The 21,896-nt window shown below is 43.8% G+C and overlaps 1 protein-coding gene across 8 annotated transcripts in view; it reads left to right on the top strand.

Moving 5' to 3' along the window:
• SLC4A5 (solute carrier family 4 member 5) overlaps nucleotides 1–21,896 on the top strand; it is a 116,046-nt gene that overhangs the window by 47,347 nt on the left and 46,803 nt on the right. For all 8 annotated transcript variants that reach the window (XM_053200788.1, XM_053200786.1, XM_053200790.1 and 5 more), the window contains 2 exons: nucleotides 2,839–2,968; nucleotides 21,491–21,651. In XM_053200788.1, coding sequence (XP_053056763.1) covers nucleotides 2,839–2,968; nucleotides 21,491–21,651 — 291 coding nt within the window. The remainder of the gene's footprint in view (nucleotides 1–2,838; nucleotides 2,969–21,490; nucleotides 21,652–21,896) is intronic.

The following is a 21,896-nucleotide window of genomic DNA, read 5'->3' as shown; positions in this document are numbered from 1 at the left end:
TAACAAGAGCAATCTGAGGGCAGAGTTGTAAACTCAGGTGCATAACATAAATGAGATTAGCAGAGTTGAGTAGGGAGCAGTGGGGACTGTGGCAAACTACAATGCATATGCCCATAACATTGTGTGTCAACAATACTCAGATAAAAGAACTTTAAAAAATGCATATGCCCACCTAAAGAAGGCAGCTATCATTCAGCTTTGGTTAATTGTTGCCAAGCAGGAATGTAGGCACAGTCGTCAGAGCATCTGAATTTTCAAGAAAAGTCAGAAATGTGGATTATTATATGAAATCCCACAATTCTTTATGTTAGCAACAATTTCAAAAACTTTTATACTCTGTGAGAGCTGAACTAAACACGTCTTTGAGCTGCCAGTTGAAGTCTCTGCCTTAGTCAATGTCCTTTAGAGTAGTGGGATTGAACCAGTTGGAGCAGGTTGGAAAGTAATTGGGTAAGGAGGAAGTGGAGACAGTAAGTGCTGACTATTCCTTCAAGAAGTTGGGGGGAAAGGCAAGCAGGAGAGCTGGGAAGGCAGGCAGGGTCATGGAAGAGTGTTATAGGGTAGGAAGAACTATTTATAGGCTAGGAGAAAAAGAGTGGAGAGATGAAGACCAAGGTAAGCAAAGGCTTGTTGATAAAATAATGATCCAGCAGAAGGGAATGAGTGGAGCCAGAGATTAAGTTGGAGGAAGGACTCCTTTGTTCAAAAATGGACTACAAAGTGGTAAGGGTACAGAACTAGAAGGGAGAAGGTGATGAATCTCACATCTAGAGGCCTTTATTTCCTTGGTGAAGTGGATAGGAGATGGATCAAGAGGCTTGAAGAGCGGAGCAAAGGTTAGGAATGGCATCAAGGGACATGGGACATGGTGCTAACAAGGATGAGTGGGAGGTGGCTACACTTCTGAGACCTGCTGAGGGTGGAAATACTTCATTTTCTTTTTTTTGTTTTTAAAATTTTGTAATGTTTATTTATTTTTGAGAGAGAGACAGAATCCAAAGCAGGCTCCAGTCTCCAAGCTGTCAGCACAGAGCCTGATGCGGAGCCTGAACCTACGAACCACGAGATCATGACCTGAGCCGAGGTTGGATGCTCAACCAACCGTGCCACCCAGGCACCCCAAAAATCTTTCATTTTCACCATTGGGTGGGGCTCGTGAGCCTGGGTGCTGGGGTTGGTAGTAAAGGGGATCAGCACCTGTTACATTCTAGGCCCCATGTCATGTGTCTTATTCTCCTTATCTGAATCTCCTTGTTCCTCCCAACAACCCTGCTCACTCAAACTGAATTCACTCACGAGCAAGTGGCAACTCTGAGATTCATACCCATGTCTAGCTGGGTTGCAAGCTCACTGTGCACCTTGTCTCCACTATACCACAGTACCACACTGCCTCTCCCTGTCCCCCCATGACACTCCTACACAGAGGAAGACTGGGCCATTGAATTCTTGTTTGGGTACTGGCTGCCTGGTTTTACTGGGAAGTCAAGGAGTAAGAGTGAGGAGTATGATGAAAATGTAGTTGAAATTATTGACCATGGGGAAACCATGGAGAAATTAGGTGAGGGCCTGTAAGGATGATAATTTGAAGGGACAGAGGGGCTTGGAGGAAGGGGAAGACTTGATGAAGCCCAAGGGACAATTAATGAGAGACTGAACCAGGGCAGGGGCAAAGGGATTGGTGAGGGGGGACATATTTTCGAAAACTTTCTATATGAGGGTAGAGGTAAGAGAAAGTGGTAAGGTGTAGGTGACTCCAGAGTGTCTAGCCCATTCAGTTGGTGGACAGTTATGCCTTTCTACATGCAAGGCAATGACATCATGTCATGCTTCTCTCTTGCTCACCATGGTCTAGACACAATGGCCAGCCCATTCTCACGTCAGGGTCTTTGAAACACTCAGAGAACTCTTTTTCCAGAGATGCAAAAGTAATTCATTCTCATCTTCCAAGTCACAACTCAAACACATGCTCTTCAGAGCGGTCTTTCTTAATCTATCTAATGTAGTTCTCTTGTTGTTGTTGTTGTTGTTTTTCCAGGACGTTTATCACTACCTGAAATTATTTATGCATTTGTTTACTTGTTTATTGTTTCTGCCACTAGAGCAGACATTCAAGAAAACAAGGATGTATGGGCCTTCTTCACAGCTTTGTTTTCTGACACCTGGAACAATGCCTGGCACATAGTAGACTTTCATGAAATATTGAGAGAAAGCAAAGAAGGGAGGCAGGAAAAGGGGGAACATGTTTGGGGCAGAGTACATTTTCAGTGTTAGAATGCTGACTTTTGAGGTGCCTGAGAGACACCTAGGAGGTGACATCCAGTGGGCAGTTGGAAGGCAGACCAGGAGTGCAGGAATAGGTTGTCACTTTGCCCATGAAGAAGGTGGGCTCATGTGGCACACTGGTACAAGCACGTCCTTTTGCAGAGCTGACTGCCCCTTCAAGGCCAACACTGGGAGTTGACTGGTCTTGGCCCCAATGAGAAAAGGAGTCCTTCTGGTTTTGTTATGCTGAAGTTGGGTCAGAGTTTTTCTCACTTTTCTGTTTCCTGTCCTTGCTACTTCCCAGCTTTGGCCATTTTCTATCCTTCTTTGTTGTCAGCTACAAGACCCTGGAGTCTGAATGCAGATTAAATCCTTCATCCCTTTTATCTCAAAGAATATTTCACCCACATCCAACTGCAGAGGCATGAGTCTAGCTTTGCCCAGAAACTGGACTTAGTTTTACTAAATTCAGAAATACTTTTCTCTTGAACCCGGCTCCCGCTCCATTTCAATTGGCCCTGCAGCCCTCTGCCTCCCCCAGGCCATTCAGCAGACCCTGCTGCCCTCTTTTTGCAGGGTCTCCAGCTGCTGAGCAGCTCCAGGACATCCTGGGGGAGGAAGATGAGGCTCCCAACCCTACCCTCTTCACAGAGATGGACACTCTGCAGCATGACGGAGACCAGATGGAGTGGAAGGAGTCAGCCAGGTAAGGTGGAGTCCAAGGGAAGGGAGAAGGGAGCTTCCCACTACAGTCTGCCTGGGGCCCAGGCTGAGCTGACCCTCCTGGTGGGAAGGACAATTGACTAGTGGTATCTTGCACTTTAAGTTCTGCTGGAGCACTTCCTGGTCCCTAAAGACCTCCCCTTCTGCCTTCCCTAGTGTCCAGGACTGGGCTGGACACTAAGGAGCAAACAGATACTTATCACTTTGTCTTTATTCTCAAAGAGGTTAAAATCCAAGTGGAAAAGTAGAACAGACATCCATGAGACCATGAGAGAATAATACAAGGATATATATCCTTTCTTGTCAAATGGTTCAAACTAAATGCTGTAGGAGAAGGGAAAGCACCAAGGGGGTAGGGTAGGCAGGGAGGGCTTCCTGGAGGAAGGAAAATATATACCATGGAAAATCCAGGTGGGATGGCCAGTGGGCCTCTGAAGAAAAGAGACTCTGCAGAGTTTGGGGTGGGACAGGCAGAGTGGAGCTCTGGAGGCACATATTGGCGGGGAGGGGGGGGAGGGGAGAAAAACTGTGTATATAGAGCAGTAGAAGGAAGAGAAGAGTCAGAAAGCTGGAGGGAAACCACGTGGTGAAGTCATGCAGCCAAAAGAGGATTGGAGTAAGGAATAGTCCTGGCCATACACAGTGCTTGGGACAGAGTGGGCTTCTAAATGCACTGCACTGGTCAGCAACACCAAATGATGCCACGAGTCCAAGGAAAAGGAAGGAGGCAGCAAAAAGGGCCAATGAGAGAGGAGGGACCCTGGGAAGGAAGCTGAGAAAGTCCAGAAAATGGACCATACCAACGTTTCTCAACCTTTTTTTTTTTTTATTGTGCCTCTCGCCCCTAAGAAATTTTAATTTAAATTAACTTCATTAAATTGGAATTTGATTTAATTTATTCTAATGAGAGGAATTAAATACTAAGGGACATGATTCTGTGAGGTTGGCTTAAACTTTGGAGTGCCACAAACCATGGTAATACCTAAAAAAATTTTTTTGCTCTCCCGAGACCTCTTTGGAGCTGATATTGCCCTGGTTGAGAATGCATGGACTAACTTCCACCTGTGCCTAGGACTAGTTCTGCCTGGGAGCCACCAGGATACCCAGATCCTGGCAGCTGCTCCAGCCATGGCCTGGGATCCTTCCTCACCCACCAGCAGTCACTCATCTGGGAAGTAAATTGCTCTATGGAGCGAGGAAGAGGAGGTTTGGACGTCCTATACCTCCTCCTTCCAATCTCTCCTGGAACAAACGCCATTGGGTGGATTAACAAATCCCTGCAGGCCTCAGGGAAGGAATGAATTCCTAGCCTCATGGCTGGCCCCAATCCCTGTCTGGAAGCCCCTGAACCTCTATTTATCAGCCATTCAGTGAGCTCTTTTATATGCTAAATAATTTATGGGCTCATTTCCCTCAAGCTGCCCAATGACCCTGAGAAGGTGGGAACTATTATTATCCCCATTTTATAGATGAGGATACTGAGGTTTAGAAGGGCAAATAGCTTACAAGGGTCAGAGTATGCAGGTAGCTGAGTCTGGGTTATAGCCCAGGCCTGTCTGACCCTAACTTGAGGGCTTATGTACTTTGTCATGCTTTCCCCATTTTTCTCTGCTACCTCCTTCCATTTCCTCCAACTTCCAGGGACTCTGTTTGTATTTCCATGGGAAGACATAAGTCTGGAGGCAATTCCACTGGGATGGGAAATAAATGGAGATAGCCACAGAGACTAGAGCATCTATTCAGGGCTGAGAAGAAAGGATAGGACATTTCAAATGACCAGAACTCAGTCTGGGCTACTGTGGCTTAATGCCTCTGAGGAGCTAGTGCTTCCCATCCCTTTCTTGTCCAAGGTGGGCAAGTAAAGAGATGGAACATTGCGAAGGGTCTTCTCAGAGACCCAGTAAGGACTGAGTGCCTTCTTTCCACTGGGCAAGGTCTGCATCCAGGATCACTGGCAACAATTACCAGGACAGACCTTCCATGAGGGCCTATCACACTCACCCACAGAGCCCTTGCTAAGAAATCCTCAGGGCCCTCAGAGACCCAATTGTCTGCCTCTATAGACAATAATAGTGCTTCTAGTTTCTCTGAGAACGAATCCATAGAGCCTTCTACACTATGAACTCTGTAATGAAACTGATAAACTGTAGGTTATGATGTTTCTAGAGGGAGGCTCCTCCTGAAATATAAAGGGATCTGATCTGACAGTTACCATCTGTAAGCTGGTGGGTTTCCCCACAAGCTAGGCTTTCTGAGGATAGCATTTGAGGAGATCCTGGAAGGGTCCTGAATAGACCTCAAACCAATAATGAGAGGACAGTAATGACTAAAAGAAGTCCAAATGGCTTAACCCAATTCCAGATGTGAAAGAGAAGTAGTTTGGGGGCCAATGTGGGGCAGGAAACAGTGGGGAAAAGAGGAGCTCAGACCTCCCTACCTCCCCTTTCTCTACCTTGCCTCCTTTAATCTTTTCTCCAGCTAACCCCATCAGGTTTCCAGCTCACTGTTGGAGGTATGACCAGCAAGCTTGTAAAAAGATCAGGGGAAAGGCTTGACCATTGGCCAACAAGTCCACCTTGGCCTGGACAGTTGTGCCGGAGACTCCTCCAGGCAAACTGCAACAGTAGAGGTGCTTAGGGCCAGGCCACACCCCCACAAAAGAATGGGAAGCATTTCCCTCAGCTGACAGGCTGTGAGATCTACTCCGGGAAGCCAGAGGTCTTAGAAGTTTCCAGAATCCAAGAATCTGCAAATCCCAGTGGGTTCTGGGGCTCCTTGGGGTAACAGGAGAAAATGATGGTGTTTCAGGGGGTTGACAACCCCTCACACAGACACTCAGGCCCTGGGAGGGTTGCAGGCCTATACCCACATCAAAGAGAATGGAGGAGGGGACCCTTTAATAAAAGTACTTAATTTGCTGCAGGAGTGTTTGCTTTATTGAGTTAGGAGATTAACAGAGTAAAAATCTCAAATCCGCAAGGAATTTTCCCTGGTGGTGCTTTGTCAGGGGTTATTAGTTTGGGGGATGTTTTGAGCCCTTGGAGAAGGAGTCACCCCTGGATGGATTTAAATGGCTTTTTGAGCTCCACTGAAGCTTTGCTCCTATGCACATGATGGGGACTGTGTGTGCAGGCGTCATTTCTAATGTGATCAATGCTGGTAGGTCAGGCTGTTAATAAGATAGATTTTTACTAACTCAGTCTCTTTAGCATTCCCAGGAGGAAAATGCAGCTGGCTGTTTGCTGATACTGACCTTGCCTGAAGGGAGGGCTGGGTCAGGTGGGTGGGGGCACCCTCCCCCCCCTCACTTCTAGCAAACAATTTACCCAGAATTCCATCCTCTCTCAAGAGTCTGCCTGGCTGCAAGGACAGAAAGAGAAGGAGAATGACCTGGGCTGGAACCCACCCAAGTGTGGAGAGTCCTTTGAGGTTACTCAGAAATAGCTGGAGCTTAGAGCCTTCCAAGAGTTCTGAAAGCAAATTCCAAATCCAAGCTGCCTCTGATCTCAACTCAGAGAAAACCAAAAGAGTGAACTTTCCAGAGGTTCTTATGAGACACATATGCATTGAGAACATTCCTGCGATGACCAGGAATGGGCAGAAAGAAGGGCAGGAAAAGTGGGTCAGCTTAGTTGGGTAGAACCATATCCGTTTACTTTCAAAAGCATCCTACATGTGGAGATGTTTGCACACTCCCATGTGATGGAGGGGAAGGCCTGAACTTTGCCTCAACTTTGAAACTGCTCCCACTTAAGATCTTGAAGAATGCCCTCCTAGTATCATTTCCCTGATTATCTGGAGTAGAATCCACCCCCAGACCTCTGGTCTCACCACTTACCTGGGATCATGCTTGTGGGGCCAGAGCTGCCTACTTGTATGGAGTAAAGCAGAGTAGGAAGCTGAGAGCTCTTAGCACAGAAGTCAGGAAACCTCCTTCATTCATTTAACCAATATTTACAAAGTGTTTACTGTCTGTAAACCTGAGCCAGGTGCTGGAGATACAAAAATGAACATGACAGATGCCATCCCTGCTCACTTGGGCTTTCAGTCCAATGGGGCACAAAAGGCATATTATCCAAACAGGCATTTGATGAGGGGGGTTCTGTGAAAGCACAGTGTAGGGACACCTAGCCCAGGCAGCAGGGGCTAAGAAGACATCCAGGAGGAAAAGGTGTTCACACTGAGACCTGAAAGTTGGGCCAAAGTTAACCAGGAGAGGGTATGGAAAGGGGAAGAGGAGAGGCCTCTGGAACACAGAGGAAGGGGCAGAAATTGCCTGTGGCTGTGCTAGAGTAAGGGCTAATCGTGGAGGGCCTATGCAGGCCATGTTGTGGAGCTTGAATTTGATGCCGAGAGCTTTGGAGGGCCACTGAGGGGGAGAGGAGCAGGATTGTCTGTTTGAGAGAGTCCACTCTGGCTTCAGTGTGGAGAATGTATAAAAGGAGGCAAGACTGGGCCTGTTAGGAGGCTGGACTAGGTGAGAGATGAGACCCTGGACCAAGACATTGGCAGTAGGAACAGAGAAAGGGGGTGGATTTGAGACATATTTTTTTAGCATATAATTTTATATATATATTCCTTTTAGATATATATTTTTTAGAACAGTTTTAGATTCACAACAAAATTGAGAAGGTACAGAGTTCCCATATGCCCCCTGCCCCTGAACATGCATAGCCTCCCTTGTGACTGACAGACATCCTCCATGACAGCAGTACATTTGTCACTACTGATGGGCCTACATTGACACATTATCACCCAAAGTCCATAGGTTATGTTAGGGTTCACTCTTGGTGTCGTACCTACTATGGGTTTGGACAACTGTATAAAGACATGTAGCCACCATTATAGTAACATACACGGTAGTTTCACTGCCCTAAAGATGTGCTCATTCATCTCTCTCTCCTCCCTAATCCTTGGCAACCCCTGATCTTTTTGCAGGATTTGAGACCTATCTTAAAGGGTAGAATTTTGATAGGACTTAATGACAGATGGCATATTGGGAAGCAGGTTAGTCAGGGAGATGCCCAGGTTTCCAGGTTGAGCAGGTGGGGGACTTGTGGTAACAATTTAGGAAACACAGGAGGGGTAGCACGTTTTTCTAGTGTTGAGTGATTTGTTTTGGTGGAGGTTGTTGATGAGTTCCCTCTGGACATGTTCTGTTTGGGGAAACTCCAAGTGGAGACCTCCATCAGGTCATTATATAGATATGGAGGTCTGTAGCTCAGTAGGGAAGCATGAATTTGTGAGTGATGAGCATCTGGATAGGAATTAAATCCATAGACAAGGAGACTTTCCAGGGCAGAACCCCCAGGTCACTCACATTTAAGGGATGGGCAGAGGAAATGGGATCCACAATGGACACTGAGGAGCAGCCAGAGAGGTCAGAGAGGAGCACGAGGAGTGCTATGTACTAGAAACCAGGGGCAGAGAGACATTCAGGATGGAAGGAGTGGCCAAAAGTGGGGGAAGAACTGAAGAGTATCCAGAGAATAGAGAGATGAGAGCAGTCTCAGGTGGGATGGGGCAGCAGGTGGAGAAGAGGGTCAGAAGGACGAGGGTGGGTACGGTTGAACAGTTCTCGCAAGATGCTTGTCTGTGAAAGGCGGCAGTTAGAGAGGTCTCTCAAGGGAGGCTTTTGTTTTTTGTGAGCAGGAGAGATCTGAGTATGCTGACTGCTGACAGAAAGGAGCCAGGTGAAGGAGAGTGGTTTAAAGATGCAAGAGTCAGAAGAGAGCTGTTGGGTGGAGGGTGCGGGGCCCTGGGCCTGCAGCTAGAAAGGCTGCTAGCCATGTGACAGGTCCCAAGGAGCAGAGGGCAGGGCGGCTGCAGTGAGGCTTGGGGGTTCCTAGCAGAAGTGTAGGGGGCTGGTAATTGCCAGACCCATCTCTCGTTGGAGGAGACAGGGGAGCAGAAGAGCTCCTGCAGGAGCTGTGGGTTGCCAGGTGGTTCAGAGGCAGGTAAGCAGTGCCAGGAGCCTCCTGTTTTATTGCAGTGGAGCCATGCATGGAGATTTGTGGTCAGATGAAAGTTTTTAAGGTTGTTTGACTTTGACTAGATGCTTATTTCCTGGTCTGAATAGTCACACCATTATTATCAAGCCATTTTCACATCTAATATCTAACATGGTCCTTCCCTGTCCCTCCACTAGTCAAACACTGATACCTGACACTTATGCCGGGCAAGTGGGAAATAGTGATTGTATATGAATAAGAACTTGGATCAAGGCCCAGGTAGAAGTGGGCAAAGTTCCCCCAGGCCTCAGAGGCCCTGGTTGCAACTAGTGCTCTCACCTGTGAGCTGTGTAAACACAGAATAGGGGCTATGCCAGGGTGTCTGTGCCCCAGGGATTTAGTGATCACTTACAGTTAGCACACAGCTCAATGTGGGGGCTGCATGAAGCCTAACACACCAGAAGGGGCCACCTTCATAGGGCCTGCCATTGGGTGGGAGAAGCACCAGTCTGCACCTGTGTGGACAGCCAGGCAGTGACACAAGGCCACCACCTGGTGGACTCAGGATGCTAAGATAGGATTAGCTGACCAGTGAGTGGGATAGGAAGGCTAGCTATGTGAGGAGAGAGGGCAGGAGTCTTCCCAGATGTGGCTTGACTGGCTGGCAGTTCCTCAGAACCCCTAGAAGCTAGTTGGCAGGAAGGGTCACCTCCCCACAACTGAGGACATCCTCGGGTGGCTCCAACAAATGCAGTTGTCAAGAAGGGAGAAACCCCACCATCAGACCACTTTGCTTGCCAAGATGCCAATTGATTCATCCACATATATATTTGTATGTAAATATGTATTCATCTAAGTCCAAGTATATAATATTTTACTTTTAAATATCTAAATATCTATCTATAACTTATTATGGAAAATTTCAAACACAAAAAGTAGAGAGAACAATATAATGAGCTCCCATGTATCTATTACCCAGCTTCATCAAAGATTAATATCAATTTTTCTCCATCACTTTTTTTGTTTGCTTTTAGGAATTCCATTTTGTTGTTTGTTTTCACCACAGTGTTTTAAAGAAAATCCCAAGGGTACCTGGGTGGCTCAGTTGGTTGAACATCTGATTCTTGATTTCGACTCTGGTCATGGGTTGTGGGACTGAGCCCCACATCAGGCTCTGTGCTGAGCATAGAGTCTGCTTGGGATTTTCTTTCTCTCTCTCTAATTAAAAAAAAAGAGAGAGAGAGAAAATCCCAGACATTAGAAACATCTTAGTACACATCTTTATGAAATTAGACTTCTTTATAAACACAACCACAATGCCATTATATCTCCTTACAAAGTTGAGAACAATTCCTTAATATGCTATTTCATCTACATTCAAATTTCCCTAATTGTCTCAAAACCTCCCTTTACTGTTGGTTTGTACAACTTCAAATCAAAACAAGGTTCACACATTGATTTTAGTGGTTATGTCTCCTGTCTTATTAGGATAAGAACTGTCAGACTCTGAGATGCTGAAGGAATAAACCTTCCTGAAAATGCTTTGTCAGTCAGGAGCTCTTTGTGCTAAAGTCAAGAGCTTTCCCATCTGATATGTCTAGCTTCACAACCATAGTCTAAGCTCAAGTGAGCTGTCAGGACCTGTGTAGGATGCCCAAGGGAAAGGTAATGCCCCTGTCATTGTTAGGACATTTGAGACTTCAAGTAACAGACACCCACCCAAGCTAACCTACACAACAGGAGGAGGCATCAGCAGAACACAGGCTGACCTCATGGTACCCAGGGATGGTCAGATATCTCAAGGCTTGGTCCCAGGAAACCAAGCTGTCCTTTTTCTCTGCTTCTGGCTCTACCTCTCTCTGGGCAGCTTCTTTATTCTCTGCAGCTGGCTTCTCCCATTTGTCCCTATCCTTGGCCATTCCTTAGCTTCCGTGTTTACATCTACTCAAGGGACCATTCCACAATGCATAGCCATTTCTCAGTCCCAATTCCTAATTCTTCAAAGAGCATTGGATTTGCCCAACTTTGGTTGTCCCATCACTGTGACCCAAATCAGAGTTATGGGGAGGTATGGGGAAGGCTGGCCATGGTTTGGGGAGCATATCCCCATGTATGGAAGCAGAGCAGACACCCCAAATATGTTTTTTTCACATGTATAATAGTGAAGATATGTGCTTTATGTACTCTAGTCTTTGGCCACAGTCATGTGTCTAATGCCAACCAGAACTTTAAGAATTCTTCAAGTCACCATGAGAGTATATGTGGTGGAGTATTGCAAACCTGTCCCCCTCTTAGACAAGCACCTCAGAGATCATATCCTATCTTTGTACATGGATATCTACTGTCACTACTGCTCTATATCAATTCATAGGGCTGTGGAAAAGTGGAAGCTCTAATCTGTGGGTCTAGGAGAACTTCGGAAAGTTGATCTTATCCACACCTTTCTTCTTTCATTCTAAAAATATGTTAGGGGACGTTGTGTTAGGTCCTGTGGGAGAACTGAAATGAGTCAGGAATGAATGTCTTCTCAAGATGCTTATGATCTATTGCAGGTGTCAACAAAATTCTTATAAGGGACAGATAGTAAGTATTTTAGGCTTTCTGTTCATATATGATCTCTCCTTCCTCTTTTTCTTCTCCTTTTCCTCCTTTATTACTACCCTTTGAAAACTGTAAAAACCATTCTTAGCTAGCTGGTCATACAAAAGCAAACTGTGAGGCACTTTTAACTCCTAGGACATGGGCTTTTTGACCCCTGATTTAGTGTAAAAGGCAGGCATGTGCTCATATACATAGATAACTAAACCCAAGGGGAGTGCTGTGATGTAGTGAGAACAGACCTCTAGAGTCAAAAGATTTGCCCCTAAACATTGTCTTTTATAAGCTGCATGACCTTGAGCAGGTTCATTATCCTCTGAGTCTCCAGTCTCCTAACGTGGACAGTGTGAATAGTAACAGACCTTCCTCAAGGGGCTGATTTGAGGATAAAATGAGATAATACATGTAAAGTATTTGGTATAACGTCTGGTGCATAGAATGTGCTCTGTAAACTTTAGCCACCGTTGTGATGGTAAGTGCCATGTGACAAATGACACAAGATGGGATGGGAGGTCAGAGGAAGGAGCAGTCTCTTCAAGCTTTGCCTTGGAAGAAGTGGCCTTTGAACTAGGGCCTGAATAGCACAGGTGAGAGAGAGAGAGCACCCAGGTAGAGAGGAGGGCCTTTCCTGAGAGGCAGTGAGGAACAGGTGCCAACAGACTCTGAGGGAGACTGACAAGTCTATAAATGACAATCCTTTGGGAGTAATTACAAAAACCTCCTGGACACACAAACAAGTGGCCTTCAGAGAGATTTGCCTCCAGAAGCCTTTCCCTGAAGGAGCCAGTAAGGGATTTGCTAATAGCTGTGTCTGATGGCATTCACTTAGCTCTGGGCTCCCCCTTACCCCTGAATGAAGACATGATGTACAGCAGGATGGACCCTTCACCAGATGCATGATCTTGGGCACAGAGTAACCACCCCCATCCCACTCAACACGGCTCCTGGAATGATGCACCTCTGCCTCATCCCTGCCAGCTGACTACTGGGTACTCTTTCTGAGAAGTGGGTCTCCAGCAGTGCCCAGATCGCACTGGATAACCAAAGGCCCTTAGAGGGGACTCCTATGCTAGCAAAAGGAAAGACTTTCAATCACAGGAAATTAGTCAACCATGAAAGCATGCGGGGTTCATTCCAGAAAAGTCTATGACAGAGGTGTCCACTTGTCTGGTCCCAGACCCAGGCAAATCTCATTTACAGAAATGGAAGGTTCCAGACATTTTATCCTGAGTCTTTAAACATTTGAGTCACTTAGCCTCAATTCTGATTCTATATCTTTCTGATGATAATTTGGCTTTCCCTATGCATCTGCCTGTAAGGAGAGAATGCAAGGGCTGCAAGATGACAGTACCTAACCCCTATAACCGTTGTAAATCTCATTGTAAATTTGGGCTAATACATCAATCCATGTGAACTTGGTTAACATTAGTCAGTATCCTTGGACCTAATCATCTCTGGGACGATATGAAGACAAATTTCCGAACCTGGTCTTGGGTGGAAACAACTTTTTATATTATTTCAGATACATTTTTTTTAAAATAGGCTTCACGCCCAATGTGGGGCTTGAGCTCACGGCCCTGAGATCAAGAGTCGGATGCTCTACTGACTGAACCATCCAGGTACCCCACTCCACATACACACTAATGGTTTCTCACACATCTCCAGGAAAATTTTTAATTGGTCCATAGGAGAATTAACACTGGCCTTTGGTTTCTGCTGGAAAAGTCAAGGTGTTAATATGACCCAAAGTTCAGTTAAATAGCTTTGCTGGATGATAGGGGAGAACACACATTCACATTACTTTTAAGAAATCAATCCATTAAAGTCACAAAATTTATTACCAACTGGCCTTAGCAGCAAGCAAAAACACTATGTCTTGATACTTTGTAACTAAAACGTGGAAGTCAAGTCTTTGGACAATGGATGATGGAGTAGGGATGAGAGAGTTACAGAATAAGGTCAGTGAGGGAGGCCATGTAGATGGAGAATTACCACACTGTGGACATGTACTTCTCAACTTTTAGGTGAGTAAACATAACTTCATCTAAGCAATGAATTTGTACAAATATAAGTCTTAAACGTTTCGAAGCAACATAACCTTAACATTAAAGTTCACATTCTATAGATTACGTTTTTTTAATCTTCGAATTTAGGATTTTCTGAGAGGAATTTTTGTTAAGTTTATTTACTTTGAGAGAGAGAATGTGCACAAGCTGGGGAGGGGCAGAGAGAGAGGGAGAGAGAGAATCCTAAGTAGGCTCTGGGGTGTCAGCTCAGAGTCTGATGCAGGGTTTGATCTCTTTTAAGGGGAATTTTTGCGAACAAATTAACCAGGACACAATTTAATGGTGATTATATGCAAAATAAGCACAGAAAGAAAGGACCTTACCCCAATCAGAATTTCTCCAGATTTTACTCTTATATTCTCCAGATATATTCTATATTTTCCAGATTTTACTCATATATATATATATATGTATATATATATATATATGTGTATATATATATATATATATATATATATATATATATTCTATATTCTCCAGATTTTACTCTTAGCTAACCACACATAATGGCCTGTTCACTGTCCTCTTAAAGACCTGGGTCTTCCTTTTAAAAAGTCCTAATGTCCGATTCTCAGGCCCTTGAGATTCTGATGTCATTAGTCTGGGGTTCAGCCTCAGATGTTGGAATTTGTAATAAGCTCCCAGATGACACTAATGCAGGGGAGGTGAAGAGCCACAGATGCACTAGCCAGGGCAGGGTCATTGGGGGTTAGAATTTAAGTCTCCATCTGAGGATGGAACTAGAATTTAGGTCTCCTAGTTTTTAGCCCTTTCCAGGGCCTACAAGGAGAACCTCCCTCTTCTTCTCACATCCTGAGTTGAGTATTGGAAAGCCTTGGCTGTACTGGTAGCTTGCCCCATGACACTTTTTATCAGTCTTGGTGTAAACTGAACAGCGGCTTCTCTAATTGCATCTGTGATTGAGTTTCTAGTCACAGAAAAGGCCTCAATTCCAGACCCTCTTTGCGTGACAGAGAACTGCTTTCTGTGACATGTGACTCTTTAAGGTTCTGTTCAGCTCCATCCCAGACGGGAGAAGGGCATCTGGTGCCCTGCCCTGGCCTGGACAAAATCCCTAGAGTTCTTTTCCAGCCCGGAGATTTTCTTTCTGCTTGACCTGCTTCTCCAACTCTAATTCCCCACCTTTTGAAGCCAACTGTGGTGTAAAGATCACTTTGCAATGAGTTGTTTGGGATTACACATTAACCATTTTATCAGGCTTCTGAGTGTTTTTAAGCCAGGCTTTGGTCAAAGGCTTTCTAAAATGCCCATTCCTTTATTCATTCTGAAAAGTGGTTAAACATTTTACTATGGAAAATTTAAATGTATACAAAAGTAGTATGTAGTAGAATGAATCCCCATGTACCCATCACCCAGCTTCAGTGGTTACCAGATAATTCATGGCCAATCTTGTGTCTCTACCCCCTCCTTGCTGCCTGCCCCTCCACCCACACTGGATCACACTGACACAAATCCCATACACCATATCATTCTATCTGCAAATATTTCAGTGTGTGTTTCTAAAAGATAAGGCCTCTTTCTTCCTTCCTTTCCCATTTTTTTATTATGATAAAATATGGTACTATCTTAGCTATTTTTTAGGTGTGCAGTTCAGTGATTTTAAATACATTCAGCCATCACCACTATCCATCCTCATGGTTCTTTTAACTTATAAAACTGAAACCCGGTACCCATTGAACAGTAACTCCCCTATATTCCCCTACTCCAGCCCCTGGAAACTACCATTTTACTTTCTGTCTTCATGATTTTGACCACTCTAGATGCCTCAAAGAAGTGGAATCATACCATATTTGTCTTTTCATGCCTGGTTTATTTCACTTTGCATAATATCCTCAAGGTTCATCCATGTTGAGGGATGTGCCAGGATTTCCTTCCTTTTTAAGTCGCAATAATATTCCATTTATGTATATACCACATTTGGCTTATCCATTCATCCATTAGTGGATACTTGGGTTGCTTCCACATTTTAGCTATCATGAATAATGCTGCTGTGACCATGGGTCCTGATCCGCAGACTGTCTTCAAAACCCTGTTTTCAATTATTTGGGGTAAAGGCCTCTTTCTTTTTAATACAACCATAATACCACTGTCACATATTTTTTCTAAATGACACTAATTCTTTATTTTCACAGAATTATCTAGGCAGTGTCTATATCTCCCAGATTATCTCATATTTTAAAAATATAATTGGTGCACATACTGCATTTGGGAGATCTGTCTCTGAAGCCGTTCTCTACAGGTTCCTCCTCTTTCCCTTGTGATTGTTGTCATTGCTAAAGAAGCAGCATTTGTCCCATATGCTTTCCACATTCTGGATTTTGTTGTGTCTCTGTGATGGTGCTTAACCTGTTCATCTGCCCCTGTATTTCCTGTGAATAGGTGGTTGGGTCCAGGTTTGTCTGATTCCTGTCTGAGGTGTCTGCTTCTATCAGGAGGCAACTCCTGCCCCATTGGTCTATGTGTGTGTTTGTGATGTTACTAGACTATGACGATCATTGCTTAGATCATTCTAAGTATTTTTAAGCACACTTAAGCCCTATGATTGTGTCTTTTCCCCAGTCATTTCCTCATAACTGGACTTCACCCAAAGTGATCAGTGAGGCCTCACTGCCCTCAAGCAGGAAGGAGCAAGCATTTAAAGACTGTAAGGGAACACCAGTGAGGAAACAATGGTCCCTGTCCTCAAGAAACTTGATGTCTATTTGGGGGAAGCAGGTATCTATCAAAATAACCAGGAAACACAATTGACTACAATTAACTGTTTGTTTTAGCCTCTGAGCCCCACAAGTCAGGAACGTTATGTAGGACAGTCTATTGCAGAGTTGCCTGGGTTCCATTCAGGTATTCTGATGTAATAGATCAAGATAGATCTAGAAATCAAGATTTCTAGAATAGATCTAGAAATCAAGATTTTAAAAGCAACTTAGGTGTTTTTCTGTGCACCTAAATTTAAGAATCATCATCCTAAGACAGTGGTTCTTTTTAGAAATTTTTTTAATGTTTATTCATTTTTTAGAGAGAGACAGAGTGTGAGCTGGGGAAGGGCAGAGACAGAGGGAGACAGAGAATCCAAAGCAGGCTCCAGGCTGTAAGCTGTTAGCACAGAGCCCAACGTGGGCTTGAACTCACAGACTGAGAGATCATGAACTCGTCAAAGTCAGATGCTTAACCAACTGAGCCACCTGGGTGCCCCCTAAGACAATGTTTCTTAAAGTGTGATCCCTAGATCACAGCATCAGCATTATCTGGGAACTTGTTAGAAATGTCCAAATTCTTGGTGTTCCCTCTCTCTCCAAAATTAATAAATAAGCTTAAAGAAAGACTGACAATGCCAGGGTTTGAGAGACTTCAGAGAGATGTGAGGTTTCCTGTACGTTGGTGGAAGTGTAAATTGGCAGAAGCTTTCTGGAGAAGAGTTTGGCAATGCATATCATACACTTAAAAATGTACAGACATAGCAGTTCCATTTCTGAGAGTTTATCCTAAGGAAATTATGGAGTCGGGCCAAGGACATTCAATCCAGCCTTGTATATGATAAAGAATAATTAGAAATAACCTAAATGTCCACCAAGTGAGGATTAGTCATATCAGTTGTCATCCATTCACACAGTGAAATACTAAAGAGCCTTTAAAATGATATCAGTATTTATAGACATGAAAGAATTAATGTCCAGTAGATATTCTGCCTTTTCAGTGGTGTCATTAATGCAAAATTGTGTATGTGCCCATGTACACATATGCATTTATACACACAGAGATCTATAATGGGAGTCATCAAAATATCAACCACGGTGTCCTCTGGTTGGAAGATCTTTGAATGCCTCTACTTTCTTATCTTTTATTGTTTCTAAAGTGACAAAAGCAATATTCTTTATTTCTACATTAATAGCTAACACCAACAGAATGAGCATTATATGTCAGGCACTGCTCTGATTGCTACTGTTAATAATTAATTAATAATATTAATTAGTTAATGCTGTTATTCCTGTGGAAAACAAAATGATAAGGTTCATAGCTAGTAAATGATGGAGCTGGGATTCAAACCTGGTTGTCTGGCTCTATAGGCTGCGCTGTTGCTACATGAATTAACCCAAACAGAGTGAAAGTCTCTTAACCCCTCCCCCACCAGCAAACCCACTCCTCTCCCCAGAAGTAACCATCTTGTTAACCATTTGACAGGTAGCCTTCCAAAGCTTCTGCCAGGCACTTTTAGACACATGTGGCCAAACAAATAGATGTGTGTTTGTTTGTTTGTTTGTTTCTGAAATGGCATGGTATTATCTTGTCAGTATGCATAATTCATCCTCACACTTTTGACCTCTGAGGGGTATTCTGTGGCAGGGATGCAGGGAATCAATGTGACGATGGACCTACTGGAAACTGGCGGTCTCTAGTTCTTCACCTCAATGGACAAGGCTGCAGTTGAGTATTCTTGTAGACATACTACTGTGATATTTCTGCATTAATTTCCTAGAAATGGAACCATTACAGCAAAAGACATGCACACTAAATGTTGAAAGCAGCTGCCCAGTCCCCACACCAAGACCATGCTGCTACACAGCATATACACACATTGTGTTTATATACACATGCACTGTGCATAAACATCTACTAAGTTAGTGCCCCGCCTGTATCCCCTTGTGTTTTCACCAACACAGGAAGTTGTCAGCCCTTTTCATTTTTGCCAATAGGAGAAATAAAGAATGTCATTTAATCTCCAATAATGTAAATGTCCTCAATTACCAGTAAAGTTGAAAAATCTTCTTGGCCCTCTTCATTTCTTTCCAGAAATGTTTGCTCGTCATTTGGGTAATTTGACTTTTTCTTATTAATGTGAAGGAGTTTTGTTATAGTATAGATACCAGTTTTTTTGATGCCCTGTGTGTTGTAACAGTTTTCCACTATGTTGTATTTCTTTGAACTGTGTCTTATTTTGTAATACGGATGTTTTAGTTTATTTTTATGTAACAAAATCTGTCCATTTTTCCCCTTGTGGCTTCACATCTTGTCTAGGAATTCTTTCTGTACAACTAAGAATATTAGAAGACTCTTTCATATTCTCTTCTAGTATATTTGTATTGTTCTTTATACATTTTTAATTATTTATTTGAATTGTGAAATATATAAAACATGAATTTTACCATTTTAACCATTGTTAAGTGTAAGGTTCAGTGGCCTCGGGTATATTCACACTGCTCTGCAGCCATCACCACCATCATCTCCAGAACTTTTATCATCTTGCAAAACTGAACCTCTCTACTGTCTCAAATTCCCACTCCCCACCCTCCTCAGCCCCTGGTAGCCGCCACTCTGCTTTCTGTCTCTGTGAATTTAACTACCCTGGGTCTCCATGCAAGTGGAAATCATATAATGTTTATCTTTAGGCCTTGCTTATGTCACCTAGCATAAAGTTTCAAGGTTGTAGCATGTGTCAGAGTTTCCTTTCTTTTTAAGAGTCAATAATATTCCATCATAGATTTAATTTTATGTTTAGATTTTAACCCACGTAGAATTTAATACTGTGTTTGGTGAGAGGTAGGTTGAGAGGTTACAGTTTTTTTTATTTTTAGGTTGGTCATCTTTTAAACAACTCCTATAAAAACCTACATTCCCATAGGGGGCCCAGGTCTGCTTCTGGACTGTTGTTCATTGATCCTTTTGTCTATATCTAGACTGGAAATAAACTATTTTAAGTACTCCAGCTTTTCGGCAAGTGTGTTTATCTGCTAAAAGCATGTCCATCCGTTCTTCTTCCTATTTAGCCTTTCTTCAACCACTTTTAGACAAACTTCAGAATTAGTCAGGGCCCCAAAATACTCTTTTAGGATTTTGACTGGAATAGCTTGAAGCTACCCACTAAGTTGGGGTTGACATCTTGCAAAATGGAGCCTGCTAACCTTGCTCTCCTGGCAGCTTTCCAGGCTGTGTGGTGCTGCCCTCTGCAGGGGAGATACGGGTCACTGCAGCCACGGCTGCCTTGTCCAAGGCCATCTCACTCCACTCCTCAACTCAGCTTCTGATGCCAAGTCTTCCAGAAAGAACAAATTCCTACACATCCTTGGTTTAATTTCTTTCCTTCCCCAAATGACATTTGTATTTTAACATGAACTTTCAGAACCAAAACCCAGAGTGGAGGTGTAGAATCTTCATGCCCCGCAGTAGAAGCCATGGGGAAATACTTTTTTTGTCAGGAATGCTTTCTCTGCTCCCAGCGAACCACACCACATAAGGCAGACACTGAACACATGTGTGACCAGCCCTGAGTAACCAGGTTCCAGTGATACTTTAAAAAAAATTTTTATTTAGTTAACACACAGTGCAATATTGGTTTCAGGAGTAGAATTAAGTGATTCATCACTTACATACAATACCAATGCTCATTACAAGTGCCCTTCTTAATACCTATCACCCATCCAGCCCATCTCCCATCTACCTCCCTCTATCAACCTTCAGTTTGTTCTCTATCATTAAGAGTCTTTTGTGGTATGTTTCTCTCTCTCCTCTTCCTCCCCACCCCCCCCACCTTCCCATATGTTCATCCAAATTCCACATATTGGTGAAATCATGGCATTTGTCTTTCTCTGACTTATTTCGCTTAGCATAATACATCTAGCTCCATCCATGTTGTTGCAAATAGAAAGATTTCATTCTTTGTTACAGCTGAGTAATATTGCATTGTGTGTGTGTGTGTGTGTGTGTGTGTGTGTGTGTTTTCTTTATCGATTCATCAGTCAATGGACATTTGGGCTTTCTCCATTGTTAGTTATTGTTGATAATGCTGCTATAAACATTGAGGGACATGCACCCCTTCAAATCTGTATTTTTGTATCCTTTGGGTAAATACCTAGTAGTGCAATTGCTGGATCATAGGGTAGTTCTATATTCAGTTTTTTTAGGAACCTTCATATTGTTCTCCAGAGTAGCTGCACCAATTTGCATTCCCACCAATAGTGCAAGAGGCTTCCCCTTTCTCCACAACAACACCTGTTATTTCTTGTGTTAATTTTAGCCATTGTGACAGGTATGAGGTGGTATCTTATGGTTTCGATTTGTATTTCCCTGATGATGAGTGATGTTGAGTATCTTTTCATGTGTCTGTTAGCTATCTGTATACCTTCTTTGGAGAAGTGCCTATTCATATCTTCTGCCCATTTATTCACTGGCTTATTTGCCTTTTGGGTGTTGAGTTTGATAAGTTCTTTATAGGTTTTGGATACTGACTTTTTATCAGATGTGTCATTTGCAACTATCTTCTCCCATCCCATAGGCTGCTTTTTAATTTTGTTGATTGTTTCCTTTGCTGTGCAGATGCTTTTTATCTTGATGAAGTCCTAATAGTTCATGTTTGCTTTTGTTTCGCTTCAGAGATGTGTCTAGTAAGAAGTTGCTCTGGCTAAGCTCAAAGAGGTTGCTGCCTATGTTCTCCTCTAGGATTTTGATGGTTCCCTGTCTCACAATTAGGTCTTTCAGATACTTTTTTTTTTTTTTTTTACAAAACAGCTTTATTATTATATTTTAAGGTCAACTTCCCTCATTTTAAATGTACAATTAAATAATTTTTAGTAAATGTACAGATGTGCAACCATCACCAAATCCAGTTTGGGAACATTTCTGCCACCCCAAAAAGATCCCTCATGCCCATTTATGGTCATTCTCTGGATGTCGCTGTGCCCTGAGCATGCCATCATCAGAGGAAGTGGGGATGGAGTAAGGGAATTCCCAGGATCCTCTGCCTGTCAGTCTAGCACCAGTGTCCCAACAACATGCAGCAGATGAGTTGCGGGCCAACATCCCTCGCCCTGAGGGGAACTAACAGATGCTCCTCCAGAGGGTGCTGGCCACACTGAGCCCCATCCTAACCCCTTTCAGGTGGATAAAGTTTGAAGAAAAGGTAGAGGAAGGAGGCGAGCGCTGGAGCAAGCCCCATGTGTCCACACTGTCGCTGCACAGCCTCTTCGAGCTCCGGACCTGCTTGCAGACGGGGACGGTGCTGCTGGATTTGGACAGTGGCTCCTTACCACAGATCATAGGTGAGGCAGGGACCACTGGGGCCCCTGAAAGCCATGGCCGCCTTATGCCCACTCTGGGTCTGTGTGGCACCCACTTGGTCCTGCAGAAACCAGGCTTTGGGTCTGACGCTCCCAAAACAGTCTCAGTCCCATGTAGAGCTCCAATGGGGAAAAGATCATCCTATGAATGCCATCCAGCAATGGAGCAAAAAGAAGATGGGCTTTCTAGTGTTCTCAGAGACACCTATTGCCATGGCAACCCGTTG

The sequence above is a fragment of the Acinonyx jubatus genome, chromosome A3 (assembly GCF_027475565.1).
Source record: "Acinonyx jubatus isolate Ajub_Pintada_27869175 chromosome A3, VMU_Ajub_asm_v1.0, whole genome shotgun sequence".
NCBI classification, from domain to species: domain Eukaryota; kingdom Metazoa; phylum Chordata; class Mammalia; order Carnivora; family Felidae; genus Acinonyx; species Acinonyx jubatus.
Note: the sequence above shows the minus strand (reverse complement) of the source record. Positions and strands in the feature narration are given on the sequence as shown.